Consider the following 18,060-nt stretch of genomic DNA (forward strand, 5'->3'; position numbering starts at 1 on the left):
ATTCAACCCATAGTTCATTCGAAGTACACCAAAGGTGCCACAATGGTGATTTCAACTCGCCTTATGCCAAGCTTCAACAAGGAAAGACTAGCGAGTTTCAACTCAAAGATGGGTTGATGTTTAAAGAAATACAACTGTGCATTCCTGATGACGGTACATGACATTTTGGGGTAGAGAAAACGTTGTTGAATCTTCGCCGATATGTCTTCTAGCCGAAGATGCATCTTGACGTTTCTTGATATATAGGTGGTTGTGTTCTATGCAACACGTCGAAGCTTTTCATCAGAAAGTGAGGTTTATATTTGCTATTACAGGTACCTAGCCGACCTTGGGATAACATTTCGAGGGATTTTCTAGACAGATTGCTTAAGACTAAGTCTGGATATGATTACTTCTTCGTGATTGTTGATCATTTCAGCAAGATGGTGATTCTTATTCCATGCAAGCAAAGCATTACTGGAGAAGGAGTAGCTAAGTTGTTTTTCCAACATGTGGAAACATTTTGGCTTACCTACATCGATTATTTCAAACAGAGATAGTCAATTCTTAGGCAATTTTTGAAGGTCAATATGGGGAATGTGGATACCATGTTCAAGCATAGGACTATGGTATATTTGTTACGGGTTATAATTCTAAACATCCAAAAACTTGGGATGAAAGTCTCCCTTAGTTACAGTTTTCTTTCAATAGAGCCATTATGGTTCTACACTCAAATATCCATTTGAGGTTTGTTTGGGTTTTCTACCACAAAGTCCTTTTGATATGGTATTCTTTGTAAGTGACAATGTACTTAGTGGAAAAGAAGGAGAAGAACATGTTCGAGGACAAAAATTTCTCAAATGAGTTAAAAAGATTCATCCCAGAGTGGAAGCATAACTACAACGATCTCAACAAAAAAATCTCCATGACAAGCATCATGTGCCATGTAACTTCAAAAAATGTGTCCTATTATGGTTACACCTTGGTAAAGAGCAGTTACAAGGAGAAGGAAAGAAACTCAAGCCTATACGCTATGGACCGTTCAAATCATCAAACAAATTGGTGATAATGCCTTCCAACTCGATCTACCACCATACATGCATATGTACTCGTTCATCAATGCTGAAAATTTGAAGCTCTTTGAACTATCTCTATTGGATGATAGTCCTGATGAAGACACTCATCTCCTTTCAATTGATAACTCAAGGATGGATCAGCGAGAAGATCTTTTGGAAGAGGACATTTTATCTGGGAGCAAAAGGTTCATGAAACAAGGGATGGGAAGTATGAAATTTTCCGCATTAGTAGGGCAACTTTGACACGCCCCGATTCGGATGTTCTCGGGACATCGGAATGGTCACGTGCTGGCCGACACCCAAAGGGTGACGAAAGCCATTTAATTTAAGCAAATGCTGAGAAATAAGCTAAAACATGCAATAGGGACTAATAACACAAAAATAAAGTTCAACTACAAACTATTAAAATTAGGAAAATACATGACATGTTCAGAGCATACGTCTATTACAGAGTACAAGTGAAAATTTAAGATAAAGAAGTGTTATTACAATAGATGCCGAAGCAGAGAGAATATAGCTCAATATCACTAGTAGGGGAATGCCTCGTTGCTCAGATCGTAATCCTCGTTACAAGGTCCTAAAGGGGGTGCAAAACAAACATGAGTGGACCAAGTTGATATATATAATAAAACAGTTATCAACGTACTAACCCCCAGGTTTTATGAAAACTCATATATCATGATAAACATAGGTTATCTGAAACCTAGTATGCCGTGCAATGTCTCAAATCATAACTCATATATAATAATCACTAGTGAATGTCCAATATAACCCTTCAGGCCCCATGCCGGCTCCCCATCCCTGTGCTAAATAGCCAGAGGAAACACATTCCAGGCCCTATGCCAACACCAAACTGTCTCCCAGGCCCTGATCCCGATATTCCCCGAATACCAGGATAGGCATGTGCTGGCTGACACCCGAGGGTGACGAAAGTCATTTATTGAGTGCAAATATTGAAAACAAGGGATAGATAAGACTTAAAAATATAAAAGAATAAAGAAAATGCATTTAAGGAAAGTGTTCATAGCACACATCTAATCTAGAACACGTTCCTTAAATGCATTTTCTTTATTCTTTTATATTTCTAAGTCCTATATATCCCTTGTTTTCAGCATTTGCACTCAATAAATGGCTTTCGTCACCCTCGGGTGTCGGTCAGCACGTGTCTTTCCTGGTATTCGGGGAATATCAGGATCGGGGCGTGTCAAACTTCCTAGCAAGTCAAAGTGGTATAGTCCAGACAAGGCAGAAACAAAGTTTCCTCATCTCATGATTTAGCTTGATCAAGAGCTCAAGTGTCCTAAATGGGGTAATCATGATCCAAGAGGATCTATCAAAATAATTAATTATATTATTAATAAATTATTTAAAACCATAAAAACCTAATGGCTTATAAAGAATTGTTATAAACCATAAAAAGTGAATGGTTTTAATGAGTTTGAGATTTTAAGCTATGCATTCTTTATGATTTAAAACTATCTACTATTGTAAATAAGCTCATTGTGAGGCTAATTTATCTCTTGACCTTAGTGTAGATAATATCGTTTGTTCAGAAAAAACAAAAACAAAAACAAAAAAAAAAAAAAAAAAAGGTATTTACTATTTTAATTTAGTTAATTTTAGCAATCAAATATTGCATAAATACGTAATTTATTCATGGGTAAATTACACTTTTATACCTTAGGTTTGGGGTCTATTTCAATTACTTACAACATCTTCAAAACATTTCACTTTCATACCTTAAGTACTATTTTATTTCAAAATAATACCCCCATTACATTTTCCATCCATTGATCTGTTAAATGCTGATGTGGCTACCACATATATGCCACGTGGCTGCCAAATGTCTGCCACGTCGCAAATAAAATAATTTTTTTTAATTTTTATTAAAAACCTGAATTTTCTCAAAAAAAAGAAAGAAAAATTGAAAAAAATAAAATAAAATGAAATCCACTATCCTTCCCCCCCCGCCCCCCAGCGATCCACATCCATATCTCTAACCCCAAAACGCAAAAAACCTGCTGCAACAGCAAGAAGAAGAAAAAGAAAAAAAAACCTGCAACAGCAGCAGGAGGAAGAAGAAGAAGAAGAAGAAGAGGGAGGAAGAAGAAGAAGGAAAAAAAAAACCCCAAACCCAGTTCGTACCCCCCCCCCCCGGCGACCCACCCTCCCCCCTCCCCCCACCCCGGTGCCGCGCGACCTTCCCCCCTTCCCCTCCCCCCTCGGGGTCAGGATCTCGTGATTTTCAGTATTGGGTGGGTTTTGAAAATACTTTGAGTTTGAGATGATTTTTGGACTGGTTTTGTGGTAGATCCACCTAATCTCGAGTGGAATTTTTGTGGGTGATAGGGATTTTTGGGAAGGGTGATGGGGGATGGGAGAAAGGGGTGGCTCGGGTGGGACGAACTGGGGCTTTTTTTTTTTTTCTCCCTCATCTTCTTCTTCTTCTTCTTCTTCTTCTTCTTCTTCTTGCAGGTTTTTGGGTTCTGGGTTAGGGTCGCTGAGGCTGTTTTTTTTTTTTTTGGGGGGGGGGGGCAGCAAAGGCACTGGTTTCAATTTTTTTTTCTTTTTTTTTAGAAAATTCAGGTTTTTAAAAAAATATTTTATTTGCCACATGGCAGACATTTGGCAGTCACGTCAGCATTTAACAGATCAATGGATGGAAAATATAACGGAGGTATTATGTTGAAATAAAATAGTACTAAAGGTATGAAAGTGAAATATTTTAAGATGTTGTAAGGAATTGAAATAGACCCCAAACCTGAGGTATGAAAGTGTAATTTACCCTTTATTCATTGAAATGAATCAAGCAATTCAAAGCTTCTTTATTAACTTCTTCATTTTCTCTCTTAATTAGTTTTCTCTCATTTAATAAAAGTCTACTTCCAAAAAGAAGTTTTGGATCACTCATTCTAATGTTTTTTTTTCGATGATTGCAAGATAATTAGAGGACAGAGCGGTCTTTCTCTCATGATTTCGTTGCACAGTTTGGCAGTCGGATCGTGCATAAAGATGGTGCTAGCGAGAAAGGAAAACATTAAGAAAAGTATGGTTGAAGATTATTGCATGATACCGAAACAATTACAAACACTCGGGTTGTTGGACTGGGTCTCACTCATAGTTGTTTCATATTCCTTATATCCATTCAAGGTAACATCAATAGGCTAACTACTATAAGAGTTGTTTGGTACTTTTGACAAAAAGTCCCCAAAATATATATAGAGGACACACATTTTTCAGTACGCTTTCTTAGGGCTCTCCATAATGTATTTCAAATATCCAACTGTCTATCTTTTAGGTATTCTCTCAAAGATAATCTCTATCAAAGATCAACCAAAGACAAAATCATATGACCGTTGGATAAATGATAGTCATTAGATAGTGTTTCTTTATAGAATCATATTCATCTATTTATTTCACTACAAGTGAATGACTTAATGGTTTTAGAATTTTTTGCCAAAATTATATAAATGAGAAATTGAAATATAAACGGTTCTTATCCTTAAAAAAAAGTTTACAAATTACAAACCACAAGAAAATGTGTCAAAAAAATGTATCACCGATCCTAACCCTAAAAATGAAGACAAATACTATCATTAAGATTCAAAACCTACACAAACCACCAACTAGGAAAAACATGAAAACACCAACTCCTCCAAGCATGCCCTTCACTTTTTCTGTCGCGTTCATTTGTACATAGCTTATATCTATGTACATAAGGTAAAAACTAGGGTAAATTACACGAAACTACTTCAATTATGGGACGAACCACAATCTCATACCTAATGTTTTAAAAGTTACAATGTCATACCTCATCTTACGAATTTGTTGCAATGTCAGACCTTTGTCAGTTTTTCAGTTAATTTCTCTGTTAAATGCTGACGTGGCCTGAGATGATGCCCACTCCCTAACCTAACTGGATTAGAAAATGAATTAAATATTTAAAAATTTTAAATAAAATTATTTAAATATTTTTATTAAAAAATGTAGGACCCACCCCCCAAACTCATCACCCTCACCCTTCTTCCCCATTTTAGTCCTCAATTTTTAATTTACTCAAACAAATCAAATCCAATTGGAATTTCGCAAACTGGGTGTGCTCTATAGCTACACCTTTGACACCTCTCATATGCATCCATCTTTTTCTTTCTCTCCTGTTTTGAACACGTGGTGGCGATTTAGGGTTGGAGAAAACTTCAGGCTTTGCTCAACTGGGTTTGTGGGTTTTGGCTCAAGGGACATAGGGCAGCTAAGCTGGGGTTCTGGGGTCGAAGGGAGAGCGGGTTCGATCGAGTTTCTAGGGTTTGGTTTGGGGTCCAATGAGGTTCGGTGGTGCAAGAACATTTTTAGGTTTCTCGACGTTAGCTTGGCGGGTAAGGTTGAGCTCGGCGTGGGTGTAGAGAACAAGGTTCGTGAAGCCTAGGGCTTGGAGCTTGCGGACGATGGCGGAGCCGACGAGGCTGATGTTGCAGCATGAAAGGGAGAAATGGAGAAATGAAGAAAGAGAGAGAGAATACGGGAGGAAAGGGGAGAGAGAAAGGGGAGGGATGGTGGTTCTGGTCACAGCAAAAAAGAGAGAGAGAAGTGAGGGGGAGGAAGGAGACTACAGGTGGGTGAGGTTGGTTTTTAATTTTTTTTTTTTTTAATTCTTTTAAATAATATTTTAAATGAATTAAAATAATTTTAATAATTAAATATTTTATTAGTTGTTTGACCATTTGCACAAGTTGACTAACACGTTAGAAAAATATGGACCCTACATTTGCCATGTCATCACTTAACAATCAATTTGACAGATTAAATAACGGAGGTTTGACATTGCAACGAATCATAAATTAAGGTGTGACATTGCAATGCTTAAAACATGAGGTATGAGATTGTAGTGCAATACATAGTTGAGATAGTTTTGTGTAATTTACCCTAAAAACTATGGAATCCTGACACCACTTGTACACCCTCAAGTCCGACCCTACTTTCTCTTTATGAGAAATAACAAATAATTTTCATTAGCGATTTTGTTTTCCAATGCTCTTTGCGAATTTCCTAGATATCATTAATCACATTGATATCACATCTAGTTTTTAAAGTACTACTTACTAGAATGAGAAGTGTGGGATTTTTTTGTTCGCACAAGGTGTTTTAATTTTGGAAAATACCCACAAATAAGACAGTTTCTTAATCTTGGGACAAAAATAGGACATTTCAAATATGCACAAGGTATGCACACGCTATGCACAACAATCGGAGAGAAATATGATTTTTCCTACACATTGAAATGACCAAATTGTCCTCCCATATAAATAGGTTATCTAGAAATTCCAGCCCTCATTTCTCATTTTGTAGAGAGATAAACAGAGAAGAGAGAGAAAATCTATCTCCCCCAATTCTAGTTCAAAAAACCCTAACCCACCCATCTTCTTCATCCAAGAGCTCTCTCTCTCTCTCTCTCTCTCTCTCTCTCTCTACATTTTGAATATAAACAAGTGCTCTCTCTAACCTACTCATCTTCTTCGATTTTTACCTTTTCATTCGTAGGTATTGTGAACTGGGTTTGCTTAATTTTGCTTTTTGGTTGATGGATTTTTGGAGTTGAAGTTGATTGATTTTGTGTTTCTTGGAGGAGACCCAAATCCTTTATTTTTATTTTTTATTTTTTTATCATTTCTCTGATTTATATGTGGGTTTTCGTTTCTTCTGTCTTCTCCCTTCCTTTGCTCCCTCTCTTGATCCAAATTTATAAGCACTAAAATAGGGCTTGGCTTTTACTACAATTAAATGAAGAAAAAGACGTATTAAAGGTCATATGCCTTTTGGAGAAGAGATAAATTTTAGGGAAAAAAGAGAAATCAGAGTGGAAAGAAGGAAAAGAGAAGGATATGGACGAAATTGTTTCGTGTACTAGTTTGCTCTCTTCGTATTAAGCACGCTCATACACTGTATGTATACGACATGCACGTGACATGCATATGTTATGCTCACAGATAGGAGCTCAACCCAAAACCCATAGCTCACAGCTCTCTCTTTGAAATCAGAAAAATGACGCAATCAGATAAATGACCCTAAACTTTATATGAAGAATCGAAGATTCATTAATTTGAATTTGGTATCAAATTTGATTGGATTCAAATATTTCAAGGATTTGAAAAAATTGCCGTTTGAATGGGCACGAAAGAACCCAACTGAATCAAAGGAAATTGTTTCACGAACTCGTTCGCTTTTTTCATATTTGTAGGGCCTACCTCTAAATCAAAGGAAAATGTAGTAAACTACGTTAATGCGAAGAATATCAAAGATGTAAATACGCACCATCTACACATAATACACTACATGCACAACACATGCACATAATATGTACAGTACATGCACATGATATTGGTATAGTGGATACAATTAAAACATAATTGTTATGTATATAAGGTTACAGTGACAGTTTGAAAAGTCTTGTTACGTATATCAACCACCGCTTAACCGTGCATGTGGAAAACAGGATACTCGTTATCATTATTTCACGGACACGCATGACCCTTAACGTCCTCTAAGTTTTTTCTTAATTTTGTTTTTCGCAAAGGCCAACTAGGTTGTGGTCATACTCGCCAAATTCTGAGACACAACATTCGTGCATCATAACTAGTGAACATTCCCGCTTCTCATATTAAGATGTAGCCATGCACACCATATGCACACCACATGTATATTACGGAAAAAATTTCACAAATTTCTACAATTGGACACTTGAACCATAAATTGTTTCATCCCAATCTTGTAGCACGTCAAAACTTGAAATTTATTCCACAACCCATATGCCCCAACATGAAACACAAACCCTAATTTAACTTTTAAGTATTAATTCATCGTACAAACAACCCATTTACTCCATAAATCATTGATGAAGGAATTTGGAACTAAACACCCTACCTTACTATGCCTGCCGAAGCTTGAGTCGCCAAAAGAATGGAACTTTCCAGCCAAAACAGAAAATATGGTACAAAACCCAGCTCACTCTTCTCACCCCTCTTTGGACTTCCATCTCTTCAAATCGAAGCTCAGAGATCTGAGGAAGGGAGAGAGAGTAGAGAGAGAGAAATCAGAAAATAAGGGAGAGAAAGGAATAACACATTTATATGTGGGCAGTTTAGTAATTTCAGTTTTGTGCATGGTGTGCATGGCTTGTGCTTGGCCGGTTTGTCCTATTTATGTCCCAAGATTAAGAAATTATCCTATTTTGAGGTATTTCCCTTTAATTTTTTAAGATGCCCCCTTATAAGTATAGGGTGTGGAACCCGAATTAGGGATATATGGGAGGGGGAGACTAAATTGTGGGCCGTAGTTCGCATGACAATTCCCTCACGTGAGACAACTACATAGTGGACACATATAAATACGGTCCCCAACTTGCTTTTTTTTTATCATGGCGGGGTTCTATTTAACCCAATTTTCAAATGCGAAATATTTCAATTACATGTTTTGGAAATATTTCAATTGAAGTACCCAATTTTCGCAGTTAAATGCAACAGCTTCTTGATTGAGTTGTGTTCGCCATTGAAAGTGAGAGGGGTGACTTGTCCACGTTTAGGGCACGTTTACCTACAAAGAGTATGAACTGAAATCATTCTGATTTTTCTTACTAAATCGCAGTCACTCACTGTTCGATCTTAATGCAATGATAGTTGATCATTTAACTTTTTTTTTGTATTATTCTCCTCTAGCATTGGATTAAGATCAAACAGTAAGTGACCGCAATTTAGGTCTACGAGAACAGGGCTCTTGTGTTCATGAATTTTAGAAACACAAAAAATGGAATATCAACTATAACCACTACAATTTTCCTCGACAAGTAATTCACTACCGAGGTAAATTCACATATGTAGCAACCCACCAAATTGATTTCGAAATTTGTAGGACTCCTATAGCGTAAACCGAATGTATTGAAATCTAGTATGTAAACATTCCCAGAAGCCGGTTCAACTGAATTTCGGATTCGACGGCTAGATGGTGGGTTACAAGCTTACAGAGAGAGAACATCCCATGCTATACAAGAAATTTAGTATCATCGTGTCTCACGGCTATGGGCGCCTCTATTTAGTGCTGGATGCTAAGCCAGTCTGCTCAGTTGGAGATGCGGTTCAAAAAATGGCCTATGTGCGTATGAACAGACGGAGACGAGAGGTAGAGAATATTCGGCTAGCACCTAGCTTTCTTACAACTGTTTGAGTACTCTCTGCAGATGGAACACTTCGCCTTGATCCCCACTCAACAACCTTCTCTCCAAACAGCAAGCAGTAAGCTGCCTGAGTAACCTCTCAAGATATGAATGCAAGCAACTGTGCGAAGAATCTTTCAGATTGGGATTTGTTGACAAGATCATTGCATTAACTGTGTCTGCTACAACTTCACGCTGAGACTCTTCAAGCAGATATCCAACTGATGATTCCCGTGGCCGTTCGTATGCCAGCAGAGAAACACAGTGCTACAGATGGAGGTGTTGTAATGAATAATAAAAACATTAAATTTCAATGATAAAAAATAGAATGGGTGAAGTTCTATTGTGCTGCTAACTAAAGAAGCACCAGAGAAACATGTAGCAACTCAAACCCAATACTACATGCAGACTAAAAAACACTATTAGTATGAGTTTTGCCATTAGGCACTGTGTTTTCGTTCCTCACTGCAAATTTATAAAATTAACAAATACTCATGAACTCGCATAGGTTTTTACTAATAATGAATCTCCCATATGTTCTAGAGATACATCAAACAAAATAAATATCCCATAGTTTGAAGGAATTTTCTGTTATTACCTGAACTAGGTCCTCAAACATAGGCAAGCCAAAGAACTTTGCCAATTCCATCCTCCCGTATTTGACAGCCTCCTCCAGCGCTCCGACCTACATAACAATTTTAATTATCTCAAGGCAGACCAAAGAACTTTGTCATATTCGGGTAAGGTCACCAAAGCTGACAATCAGATGCTCTATAAAATAAACAAAAACCTGTTTATAAGCCAAGACCTAAAAGAAGTCAAGCGAATAATGCAGGCTGCAGCTGTTATTTGTGAACACTAAATCTAATGAGCCAGTTTGGTAACCCTTGAAAGTAGTATAATATATAGCCATCTGAAATGAAGTTACACAGTTCAATCCATGTTTCTAATTGTGATTTAATGGCTTCCTTCAATGCTTCAACACTGAAATGTAACAGGTATGCAAGACTTTCTTGTATCCTTCCAATTCATTTAAAAAGAATAACGCAAGTATTGTCATGATTTTATCCGTGATATTCACGTTTTTATATATCTGAAGTGATACTAAAGCTAATCTCATGTAAATAGGGGAAAACATACCCGAACCAGTTCAATAAACTTTTGACAGTGGAGCAGAAAGCATGTAGCCGATTTATCATCCTGCAGAAGGCAAAACTTAAGTCATGACCTTAGCAAAATAAGCATTATGACCAAAATTTAACTAAAACAAAATTTAAGCATTGATCCTAAGTTGGTTAAGAACACTGACTTCATCAAATAGCACATAAGATAAAGCCAAAATTCAAGACCATATAAAATGCATTGCTATACACCTACAAAAAAAAAGTAAAAAGTAAATTTATCTGTGATGCAGTAAGAAACTCATTGCATAAATATACAAACAGGAGAATCATAACATGTCAACATATAAACATCCCAAATATACCGGAATTCGTACTTATGTTCGAGTAATTAAATATTATCACAACCGTCAATTGATTTTTCTGCTACAAAACAAAAGTTGGTTTAGTTAAGACCAGATGATCAAACACTATATTCATTATTAGCATAAGTACTTTGTTAATTTAAAATATAGAAATTTGAAACTATGAGGCCATGAACCTCGTGTATTTCTCAAAACATTTTCTGCAAAAAATAACAGGACACCAAGTTGTGGAAAAAAAGAGTACAAGACACACTCAAACACATAGGAATTCACATGTTAAGTAGGTAACGTAGGGGATCTGCAATTAAATGAAACAATTAGGAAACACTTTAACCCTCTCAAACACACGTTTTACAGAATTTACTGCACATGCCAAGATCTGTTCAACATTGAGAGCAAAGAATCGCAGAAAAAATAAGATGGCCACCGAAAATTCATTTTGAAATATTAGACAGTCTACCTGAACAATTTGGGGATACCATTCACGGAGTTTACCAAGAGCAGAGTCGATCTCCCCATTCCTAATGAGCTTCATAAGCAGATAAAAGTGGTCAGCCAGGTGCAACTCTTATACTAAAAAGAAAAATAGCTCAGATACTGAGTACGTACAACAAAAGACCAAAAAAAAAAAAAAGGTTAAAAAAAAAAAAAAAAAACCCAGATATTGAACTGATTCTGCAATGCTCCCTGAACTCCCAAGCAGATAGTTTCGTATTACATCACTACAAACATTTCTTTACCATCACATTAAAGCCTTTCGAAATTATTTGATTAAATTAATTTTCCTATAAATAATGCCATCCAATCAAGAGACTCAAGGTAACAGTAAAAGAAAAGGAAAGAAGCAACGTGTGAATGATTGGCAACTTTACACATAGAATAAGAAGATTGGCTAAAAAAACACAACAGGCAAATATATCTTCAAAATGAATGGGGGAAAGAAAAAAAGCAGATGCATTCCTAGGCCGATTTCAAGCAAACCTGACGAACACATTAACATTTCAGACGAAACTATTCTACACAGATAAGTTGTTAACCATGTAATAATGCAACATCTTCAAATACTTAAACAAGAAATTACAAAAAGCAACCAAAAAAAGACCTGTGGCATATCTCATCCATATCATCATTTTTGTGTCACTGTAAATATATTAACAAATGAGAAATAAATCTTTTGCAACTCAGAGACGGTGCTACAATCAGCATCCAGAGAAACTGCACATAGCTTGTAACACTAAGTCAGGTAAGCATCAATTCTTTGCTCATCTCATCAAGTCCCGTGGTTGAACAGTTGTATGAAACACTACCCATCTCCAAAATATGGTAGCATATCTAATGCATGCAAACTAGCCTAGGAAAAAGTTTTATTTAGCCCCAAATGACAAAGTTCAGTTTCTAATGGGACATATCTAGCCTCGGGTAAAATAGCTCAGGGCTCTTCAAGGGGCCAGTTTAGCGTCGGCTCTTGCCCGAGGCTCTTTAAGGGTCAACATAGGAAGAAACTGGTAGCCAATGAAAACTGGCCACCTAACACTTTTCTGCCCCTAGCCTCTCACACCATTAGAACAACAAAATGTTGAGGGGGATAGATTTCATGAATAATGACATTTTGAGAGGCCAATAAAGCCCCTAGACCCTAACCCTTGTCCTTTCCACTAGACCATTTATTCTGGTTCCTTGTAACCTTTAAGTTCATCCAAACAACTGGGATTCCAAAACTTCTATGCAAATATGAGAGAAGCTCATAAAGGACTTTGTTCCAAACAAGAAAAGAAAGCAGAAAACTATAGTAGTCAATCATCTACTTTAAAGTGATTGTAATTGAAATAAATCAATACCTGTCTAAGAGTCTTTCTCTCATTTAGTGCAAACACAATGTCCTGCTCATCAAAACCATTTTCTTGAGCTATATGTACTGGAGGAACAGTACTTTTACTAGCCATGTCAAATGAATTCAGCGTATCTTCATATCCATAATGTAGTAAGTAGGAGCGAACAATTCTGGTCAATAAAGTATAAATAAATTAACAATTGACTCAAATCTTTAAGGAAATAAAATTTTAAAAATAAAATAAACAGTAAAATCGCGACCACATCAATTCCCAGGTAAACCTTCATATTGATTACGTTGCTAGAAACACAAGGAACTCACCAGCTCAACAACCTAGCATCCATCAAGTTCAACTTAAAAATTTTGAATTCATATTGATTAGCAGAATAGACATGCCTATGACACCAATATGCAGCCTATGTAGAATGCAGGAAATGCAAATTACTTAAGCATAAAAGTAACTTATTCACTCAAATTTCAAGCTACAGAGCTTGAACTGTGTTTTCCACCAGCTGTACCCCGTCCAGGGAAGTTCAAGATCTCAAGGTAACCTATTGCTCCTCAATCTAGCACGACCTACATAAGCCCCAAGTAGTTTACCAGATAAATCGAGTTGTTGGGCATTCCCAGCCACCAACCCGGTGCTTTCTTGTCCACGACCAGCTAAAGCTAAAGTTCCATTAAAGAGCATTTATATGGGGCTCCTCAGGGAATTTCACCATTAACTGGGGAGGCAGGTATGACTTGTACAAATTGTCAAGGTTATCAATGCTACTTTTTATCTTACCAGCCCTCAAAACGCAACCACCTCTAACACCCTGATTATCTAAATTCCAAGTTTATTTAAAATCTGATTGAAATTTCAGTATCAGGGACTCAGGACAAGGAGCAGAAAGATGACCTAAAAGAAAATATATCAAAAATATTTGGGTTGTGTTAATCTAGCTATAACTATCACTGAACTGTGTCTAATCCCTCAGCTACACAAGTAAAATTTAATAAAATCTAAAACTAAACAACAAATCATATATTAAAAGTACACAAGAAAACACAAAATTCAATTTTGAAAATCAATTACAGAGTGCCTATTTAACCACTGACATCAGAGCATTCCCCCTTAAGGTATATCATATATGACTAAGACAAAATAAATTAGATGCCTTCATTCGAGATATTGAAAACTAATGTGTGCTTACCCATGACTAACATTAGTTGGCAATGAAAATTTTTCAATTGACATTTGTTGCTTCATCCTCTCTTGCGCTTCAAATTCCTAATCAGATGTTAAAATAAACTTCGATTAGATAACATGATATATAATATTGAACAAGTTTTACTATTTCAAAGTAATTGAATCTTCACAATTATAACCTGTATAATCCTTTATGAAAATGAAAGGCATAATATATAACAGAGATGAATGAGAGAAGCAACAAATCAGAGCAGCGTATAAATGTTACTCATTCAGGAACCCTTAATCCAACACAAGTATTGAGGGTCTCTGTTATTTTTCCACTTAAGAAAGCCCTTTTCCTTGGCCTATACTTTCATTCAAAAATTAGTTTTCCACTTAAGAATTACAAAGAATCAACTCATATGAGTCCCTTATCCACTAAATGCAATCAATGAATCAAATGGTCCCAGATATTTAAACCGTTAAGAAAATAATGCAAGATGGATTTTTATGCCCTTTCTTCTCACATACTTGTCCACAACAAATTTCTTAAAAATCTCAAAATGAGGGGAAAGAGAAGAAAATGAACTCAACAGTCCAACGTCTGTTGCCACAACCTTAAGGTCCTGTTTCGCATAACTGAATCTTCTGAATCCTAAGTTCACGTTGTGGAATAAATATCATAGGACTCTGTGGTTATTGGTTGCAATTATTTCCTTCTGTGTCTTTGGACATGTTGGCAAAGGCAAACCGAATCAACAAAGCGGTTTCTCTTATTCCAGTTGATTGATTTTTCCATGAGTAAGAATCAAAGGTTACTAGCTTTAGTTTATTGCAAGAAGGGACACCAGTGGCTTATTTACTCTTTCCATAAAACTGAAAGAAGTTATGAAAATTCATTCCTCAGAGAAGGAAAGCAACACTGCCAAAGCTTCTAGGTTTACAAACCCACATCTTGTGGGGTTTGGTAACCTATGAGAAAGCAAAACCCAACCTTTATTCATAAAAGTTAAAAAGCATTCCACTGGGAAGCTATTCCCTGGGCTAGCCTATGAAGGACAGCTAAAGAACATAGAAGGGTAACAAGGTTTTTGCCTCTTTACTAAGACAAACTGGACCTTATATAAAAAAACAACAAAAATGATTATCACTCATCTCAATCAAAATTTACGATTGAAATATTATACAAAATTACAACTGCCAATGGATAACTGAGATTGTGAACACCGACAGAAGACATATTAAAAGAATCATAGTTCTTCGAATAGATAAGCAATGAAAAGTACATCTTGCCTTAAGATCAAACGCAAATGGTTGCTGCCCAAAGTTAACATGTACCCTGCAGATTAAAATTAAGCATACATCTGATAACATGAGAATAAGAATCTGTACCATCTGAAGCTGATATGTACATGCACAAGCAATTGACTAATTACAAAAGATGAACATCTAGAGGAGCTAAAATATTAGAAAAAGATACTACGTACTCCTCATTTTGACTGTGTACAGCAATGGTAGGAAATAAGGGGCCCTTCATATCCTTCATATCCTTGGGCAATGTTCCCACCACAGCACCATTTTTACTGGCACCAACATGAATGAAACAAAATCACATAAAACATCACTCTAGTCTCAAGAGAAGAAAAAACCAAACGAGGTAGACAAATCTTACGTGAAAAAGAATTCCTGTGAATCATAATTGATGCCACCTCCAACTATATCACCAGAGGTGTAGGTTGGGCCAAACGCCTCTCCCCTTCCATGTCCCCGATAAAGTAGCCCATCATCGCCATGATAGCCACAACTATTTGCCTCCCATCTGCTTCATGGAGGAAATAATTAACACAAATATCATGACTAGAATAACAGAATTTGCCAATTCAAATAGTAGTTTTCAAATCTCACAAACAGTGTAAAACACAACACAACATGCAGAAAACAAAATGCTTCCTCCTTTGGTTTATCCTTCATTTCTACCCTTGGGTCCTCCCCGAAAAAATAAAATTAAGACAGGGAAGATTGAAAATTTACACCAACCCACTAAAACCTTTTCACCACTGCCTGTTTATCATGTATTGCCCACAGAGGAGAAATAATCTCCCAATTCACAAAAGTTCTTTGGTTCTCAACTTCTACGGTGACTCAGTGAGGCTTTGTATCTTTTTTTCACCATTTGGCAGCTGTTCACAGGTATACAATTATTAATCCAACTAAGAACAGACAATTCACACTTCACACAATCAAAGGTCATAAACAACTGTGCAAGCGAAAACTCGTCAACGATCACTTATCTGGCAGTAAGCCCTATTCACACTGACCTTCAACTAACTAACCTAACTAAATAGAACCAACAAAACCAAAATAAGCTTGTATCCCATAACTTCATAAGAAAATCTTTACCTTGCAAATTCCCAGTTGCAGATTAAAACAAAATATCACTTTAATTTCCTATTTCGATTCTTTCGGATCCTACCCAGTTTCACAAACACCAAGAAATGCACCAACTTGAATCCACAACAAAATCCCAATACATCCGTTTGTACAATTTTATACACTTCCAAATTCCTTAAACTACCCCACCCCCCCCCCCCCCCAAAAAAAACTAACACCTGTGACAGTTAATTTTCATTCATTTTCGGAGAAACCAAACAGACGCAATAAAACAACCAGGCTCACCCGGGCTGCCTCCGCATCTTGAAGCTCTCAGAAGTAAATCCAATGGCAATCTGACCCTTGGTCCCGGCATCCTTGACATAAATCTCGAAGTAGTAGACGAGCCGCTTGACCGGGGCCGGCTTGTTGGCCTGAACGACGCCAACGTCGTGGCCGTGAAGATTGACGCTGGTGTACTTGGCGGAGAGCTTATCTGGGGACACGACGAGGAAGCCGCCGGAGCTGTTGATGGTGTTGAGCTCCGTGGGGGCATCATCGTCCTCGTCCATGTCGGTCCGCCCCCGAGCAGAGCGGAGCCGCGATTGTTCGAGGAACCACAAACCGAGGTCTCGGTCGCTGGCGTGGTTGTTGGTACCATTGTTGGAGTTGGTGGTGCTCATTGTTTGAATCTGAAAACCTGGAATTCAGCAATCATTTGGTGGAAAACGAAGAAACCTAAACCCTTTTCGTCGATTTTGGGACTTAGGAGGGAGGAGAGCAAGAGAAATGGGAATGATTTGTTACGGCACGCAGAGGGAAAGAATCGAGATTTTTTGTTTTTTTCTTTCCTTTTTTGTTCGTTTTTTTTTTTTTTTTTTTTTTTTTTCTACGAAAACGAATGAAAGGGAAAATTTTGATAAGAATAAAATAAATAGTATCAGAATTAATTTTTTAGTAATAAAATATGTTTTTTCGTTAAAATGAACAGTAATTTTTTGTTAAAACTCCTTTTTTTCTAAGTTTTATTGTTTGCACTCGTAATTGTGACCGTTCATCGTATATGTGCGATCAGTTTTCATTAAGTACTATTTATATTTAATTTTAAATTTTAAAATAATTTCTGATCTCACGATATACGATAAACAGTTACAATCACTGAATTCCTTATTATTTAAGAAAACTAGGTCCCACAACTTACATCTTGGGTTTAGAGAAATGGTAAGTATACTCTCTGGTAAATAGACTCTTCATTGAGGGTTACGGTTTAATATCAATTTTCATGTTCATATTATAAAATATTATATTGAAAACATGAGATGATAGAGAGTTTTCAGAGTGTCCCACTTTTGTGAGAGTTTCCTTAAAATTTCTCTCAATTTAAAATATTTGATAAATCATATGATGTGGTTGTTAATTATTAGATATTTACTAAAGTGTTGACCAACATATTTATTTCATATTAGTGACACATCACATGATTTGCAAATCTAATAACAAGCCGAGTCCCACACAAATTTTTTTTCCTACGTAGGAGCAAAATGTTCTTCTCGCCCATTTAAAAAGTAAACTAAGTATAGAAAAATGGTGGCACTTCATACATCCATTTTTATTTTTCTCACACATCTATTAATTTTAATCGTCAGATTAAATAATTGAAGAAGATCAATAAATGAAAATTAACAAATGTTGCATTTGAATGGTGAATACTCTACAAGTCACTGTGTTTCGAAATCTAACCTCTCTTCTCTTCATCATTTAGATTAATTTAGTATAACTTATTTAATTATTTGTCAAATAATATTCATGTGTTCACGTAAATAAATAAAAAAATCAATAACTAAAATAATAACAATTTTGTTTTTAAATAAATAAACATGCCATTATGTATTGAATCCGATTGTAACTCATTTTATTTCGAGCTTAGATCTTCTTTTTATTCGA

The 18,060-nt window shown here is 36.4% G+C and overlaps 1 protein-coding gene across 1 annotated transcript; it reads right to left on the minus strand.

The window, feature by feature from the left end:
• Positions 1 to 8,850: 8,850 nt before the first annotated feature.
• On the minus strand, positions 8,851 to 16,937 carry LOC137710948 (ran-binding protein M homolog). The gene is made up of 10 exons (XM_068450122.1): positions 16,423 to 16,937; positions 15,419 to 15,565; positions 15,234 to 15,329; positions 15,040 to 15,085; positions 13,769 to 13,845; positions 12,580 to 12,742; positions 11,202 to 11,270; positions 10,396 to 10,455; positions 9,854 to 9,940; positions 8,851 to 9,522 (listed from the first exon to the last, which is right to left on the minus strand). The coding sequence occupies exons 1-10, from the start codon at positions 16,797 to 16,799 to the stop codon at positions 9,253 to 9,255; spliced, it is 1,392 nt and encodes a 463-aa protein (XP_068306223.1). The 5' UTR covers positions 16,800 to 16,937; the 3' UTR covers positions 8,851 to 9,252.
• Between the last annotated feature and the right edge of the window lie 1,123 nt (positions 16,938 to 18,060).

The sequence above is a fragment of the Pyrus communis genome, chromosome 1, assembly GCF_963583255.1.
Source record: "Pyrus communis chromosome 1, drPyrComm1.1, whole genome shotgun sequence".
In the NCBI taxonomy this organism is placed as follows: domain Eukaryota; kingdom Viridiplantae; phylum Streptophyta; class Magnoliopsida; order Rosales; family Rosaceae; genus Pyrus; species Pyrus communis.

Coding starts and splice junctions, on each gene's coding strand:
- LOC137710948 (XM_068450122.1), bottom strand. CDS start 16,799: ATGAGCACCACCAACTCCAACAATGGTACCAACAACCACGCCAGCGAC. Junction 11,271..12,579: donor AGAGAAAGACTCTTAGACAG/GTATTGATTTAT, acceptor CTGCTTATGAAG/CTCATTAGGAATGGGGAGAT. Junction 10,456..11,201: donor GGTATCCCCAAATTGTTCAG/GTAGACTGTCTA, acceptor TGCCTTCTGCAG/GATGATAAATCGGCTACATG.